Consider the following 4344-nt stretch of genomic DNA (forward strand, 5'->3'; position numbering starts at 1 on the left):
GGAGTTCGGTCGGCACTTGCTATGTATAGCCTCCGGTTGGCGGAGTTTGACGATGTTTGCTACGTACAATCTCCAATTGGTGGAGTTTGGTTGATGTTTGCTATGTACAATCTCCGATCAATGGAGGTTGAGTGACATTTGCTATGTACAACCCCAGACTTGTGGAGTTTGACGCTGTTAGACAGTGGTCTCTGATTGGTGGAGTTGTTGATGAGGTTAGATTATAGGCTCTAGTTGGTGGAGTTATTTTGACAGAAATCTAACTATCATATTATCCTACAGAGGGCCCTCTTTTCTTCAGTACTTGATTTGGATCTTGAGCGTACCTACAAAAATTTAAATGAAATATTCTTAGACATAAGATGCAAGTTGAAGTACTTTTGGGAAATAAAGTAGGGAAAAAGTATTTTGGCTCATGATTGTGAGAAGTCAAATGGTGTTTCTGGTCATGCCCTGAGACTTGATGTTATTTTTCTTGATTCCTATGTGCCTGCACTCAAAGAAAAATTTTAGTTTGGGAGGGAGTGTTGATTTGTATCGATTCGCGGACTGAAGCCTCGTACTGAAATCCTTCGGCACCTTCTTTGCCCGTACTTAGTTTTTTAACCTAGAGACTTGGTAGGAGGAAGAGTAGAAAATCTCTTTGAAAGGAAATATCTTGTTTTTTAGTAAATAAGTATATTACGTATATATATATATATATATAGTAATCTCCAGCATTTTTAGATTATGAAATGTTCCGAAGTCCATCGAGCTTTCCATTTTGTTGACTATATCAAACATAGTCTACTTGTAGCTTCTACACTTCTGATGAAGCTTCCTTAGCTCTTTTGCAGATACTATGATGATCAAGATTCTTCATATTCTGAGGTTACGCTAACTATGAGGAAGTGTTTCGTAAGGGTGATTTTTTTTTGGAAATTATGCAGTGTATTGATCGAGCTTGACTCAGGTTGCCTACATATCCCAAAAATAGGAATCAGATCGTAACGTAGTTCAAATACAAGTGGGAGAATTAAAAGTATGTAATGCAATGACCGAGCTTGACTCAGGTTTCCTACGTATCCAAGTGGAATCAGGTCGTAACATAGTTCAAATACAAAAGAAAAGTGAAAAATATGAAATGTAATGACCGGGCCTGACTCAGGCTGCCTAAGTATCCAAGAGAAATCAGGTCAGGACGTAGTTCAATTACAATAGAGAAGAGTGAAAAATATGAAATGAAAATGACCAGGAATGACTCAAGCTGCCTACGCATCCAAGCGGAATCATGTCGTAACGTAGTTCAAATACAATAAAAAAGTAAAAAAATAAATATGAAATGCAATGACTGGGCCTTACTCAGGCTTCCTACGTATCCAAGTGGAATCAGGTCAGGACTTAGTTCAATACAATAGGAAAGTGAAAAATATGAAGGACCAAATCTTACAAGGATTGCCTACATATCCCATCGAAGAAATTCAGGTCGACCGTAGTTCTAAATACATGAAAATGATGGTTTTGGGTTTTCTAAGGGAGACCGGATCCGATGTGGTTTGCCTATGTACCCCACCGTGGGAAGTTAGGTCCATACGTAGTTCTGTTACATTGAAAAATGCAAAAGTACCAGAAATAAGCGCTAATCTTGAGGTCTTCAGATGTAGTATTTCTTGATGGCGTCTGAATTGATTGGCTCTGTGCTCACTCTACCGTCCATTTCCGCTATGATTACTGCTCCTCCAGAGTACTCTACGAACCATGTAAGGTCCTTGCCATTTCGGTGCAAATTTCCCTTTGACTTCTCCTTGGTGAGGAAAGATCTTTTTCAATACTAACTGCCCCAGTGTGAACTGTCGAGGTTTGACTTTCTTGTTGAATGCTTTGGTCATTTTGTTCTGATAGAGTTGACCATGACAAACTGCATCCATCCTCTTTTCATCGATGAACATCAAATGTTCATGCTTGCTACGATCCATTTTGCATCGTCCAGACCAACCTCTTAGATAATCCTTAAAGATGGTATTTCCACCTCGGCATGTATTACAACTTACGAACCATAAATCAACATATAAAGGGTTGCCCCAGTTGATGTTCTGATTATGGTGCAATAACCGAGTAAAGCATATGGTAGCTTCTCATACCATTGCCTGTGACTGCCTACGATTTTCCTCAAAATCTTCTTGATATTCTTATTTGCGGCCTCAACTGCTCCATTCATCTGTGGCCGGTAAATTGTGGAATTTCGATGAGCTATCTTGAACCTTTCACAAGTTTCCCTCATAAGATCGCTGTTGAGGTTGACTGCATTATCTGCTATGATTGATTCTGGAATTCCAAATTGACAAACTGTGTTGTTGCAAACAAAGTCTGCCACTACCTTCTTAGTCACTGCCTTGTATGTCGAAGCTTCAACTCACTTCATGAAATAATTGATAACTACTAGGATGAAACGATGTCTATTTGATGCTGGAGGCTCTATGGGTCCAATAACATCCATGCCCCAAGCGGCAATTGGCCAAGGGGAACCTATCACATTGAGCTCATTCGGTGGAACCCGTATAAAATCTCCATGTACTTGACACTGATAACACTTTTGCACATACTAGATGCTATCTCTCTTCATGGTCATCCAAAAATATCCAACTTTGAAAATCTTCTTTGCCAAAGTGAACCCATTCATGTGAGGTCTACATGTTCCTGCATGTATTTCTTCCAAAATCCTTGTCGCTTCTATGACGTCAACACTCCTCAGCAATCCTAAATACAAAGTTCTCCTATATAGGATTTCTCCGTTAAGGAAGAAATGATTGGTCATCCTCCTCAAAGTCCGTTTTCGCTTGCTTGTGGCATTTACAGGATATTCTTGTGCTTCTATCAACCTTCTGATGTCAAAGTACCATGGTTTTCTATCCAGTTCCTCATATATATGAAAACAATATGCATGTTGATAATGTATCTCTACATCAACAGGGTCGATGCAATTTTTGAGTGGATGCTGAATCATCGAGGACAATATTGCCAAAGCATCGGCAAACTCATTTTGAGTTCGAGGGACATGCTTGAACTCAATCCTTGTGAATCTCCTGCTCAACTATTTTATGTAATGCAAAGAAGGCAGGATCTTGACATTCTTAGTGGTCTATTCTCCTTGCACCCGATGAACTAATAAGTCAGAATCTCCAATAACTAAGAGTTCTTTGTGTTCATGTCGATGACCATCTTGAGTCCAAGAATACAAGCTTCATATTCTGCCATGTTGTTGGTACAATAAAACCTAATCTTGGCTGAGATTGGGTAATACTGACCTGTTTCCAAAATTAAGACTGCTCTTATTCCAACTCTAATAGAGTTTGATTCTCCATAAAAAAAAATCATCCATCCATCATACGACTCTAATATGTCTTCTCCTACAAACAAAACTTCTTCATCAGGTAAGTAGGTCGTGAGTGTCTTGTAATCCTGGTCCACCGGGTTTTCTGTGAGGTGATCAGCCAGGGCTTATCCCTTGATGGCCTTCTGTGTCACGTACACAATATCAAACTCGCTTAACAAAATTTTCCACTTTGCCAGTTTACCTGTAGGCATTGGTTTTTGAAAGATGTACTTGAGTGGATCCATTCTTGAGATCAAGTACGTGGTATATGCAAATAGGTAATTGATGCTTATCGTGACCAACGACACTAACCTACGATATGAGTGTCTACGATCGTTGATAGTATAGTAACCCAACTAAAGGTTGGGGTCGTGTCCCAAGGGAGTGGTTTTGAGAATTGATAGAAAAATAAAATTAAGCTCTAACTAGTCGTAGCTAAAGACATTAAGGATTAAAAACATAGTAAATTAAAGGGGGTGACACGAAAGTGTCAAATATCGATTTGGGGGGTTTTGTTGCAAGTAGTAAAAAAACAGCAAATATTAACAAGAAAATCAAGTATGGGGAAATGTTCTTGGGGTGTGAGCGCAATCCAAGTTGAGATAAGTAGTTGGGTAAATGATTTTAAAAGGAAATTTGTAAGATAATAGCGACTAGGCTAAGCTTTAAATGGAAACAAGTTCCCTCTCGAGCAACTTACCTTGTTTCAACTCTCGGACACCCATTTGCCGCATGAAGACCAGCCTACGCCTTACCCCACTCACTCTCTCGAGCCGAGTGTTAGGATATGGGACTAGGGCTCACCCTCTCGGGCTGAACCTCATGTCGACCTACTCCTTAGGCCATCAATCTAGTGGTCTTGGTTTCGCGACCTCCCTCTCGGGCAAGCCGAAAACACATGAGTGACTTTGTATTTGTAACTACAAACCCTTTAGATTAAACCACAACCACTAGGTGAAATCACCATTAAGCTACATCTAACCTATCAGCAA

The 4344-nt window shown here is 39.8% G+C and overlaps 1 protein-coding gene across 1 annotated transcript; it reads right to left on the minus strand.

The window, feature by feature from the left end:
* Positions 1-1685: 1685 nt before the first annotated feature.
* Positions 1686-4077, minus strand: LOC125827307 (uncharacterized). Its single transcript, XM_049506618.1, has 3 exons — positions 4053-4077; positions 2121-2304; positions 1686-2025 (listed from the first exon to the last, which is right to left on the minus strand). Exons 1-3 carry the CDS (start codon positions 4075-4077, stop codon positions 1686-1688), a joined length of 549 nt encoding a protein of 182 aa, XP_049362575.1.
* Positions 4078-4344: the final 267 nt, after the last annotated feature.

Source organism: Solanum verrucosum, unplaced genomic scaffold (genome assembly GCF_900185275.1).
Source record: "Solanum verrucosum unplaced genomic scaffold, falcon-dt-bn FXZP01000106.1, whole genome shotgun sequence".
Classification (NCBI taxonomy): Eukaryota; Viridiplantae; Streptophyta; class Magnoliopsida; order Solanales; family Solanaceae; genus Solanum; species Solanum verrucosum.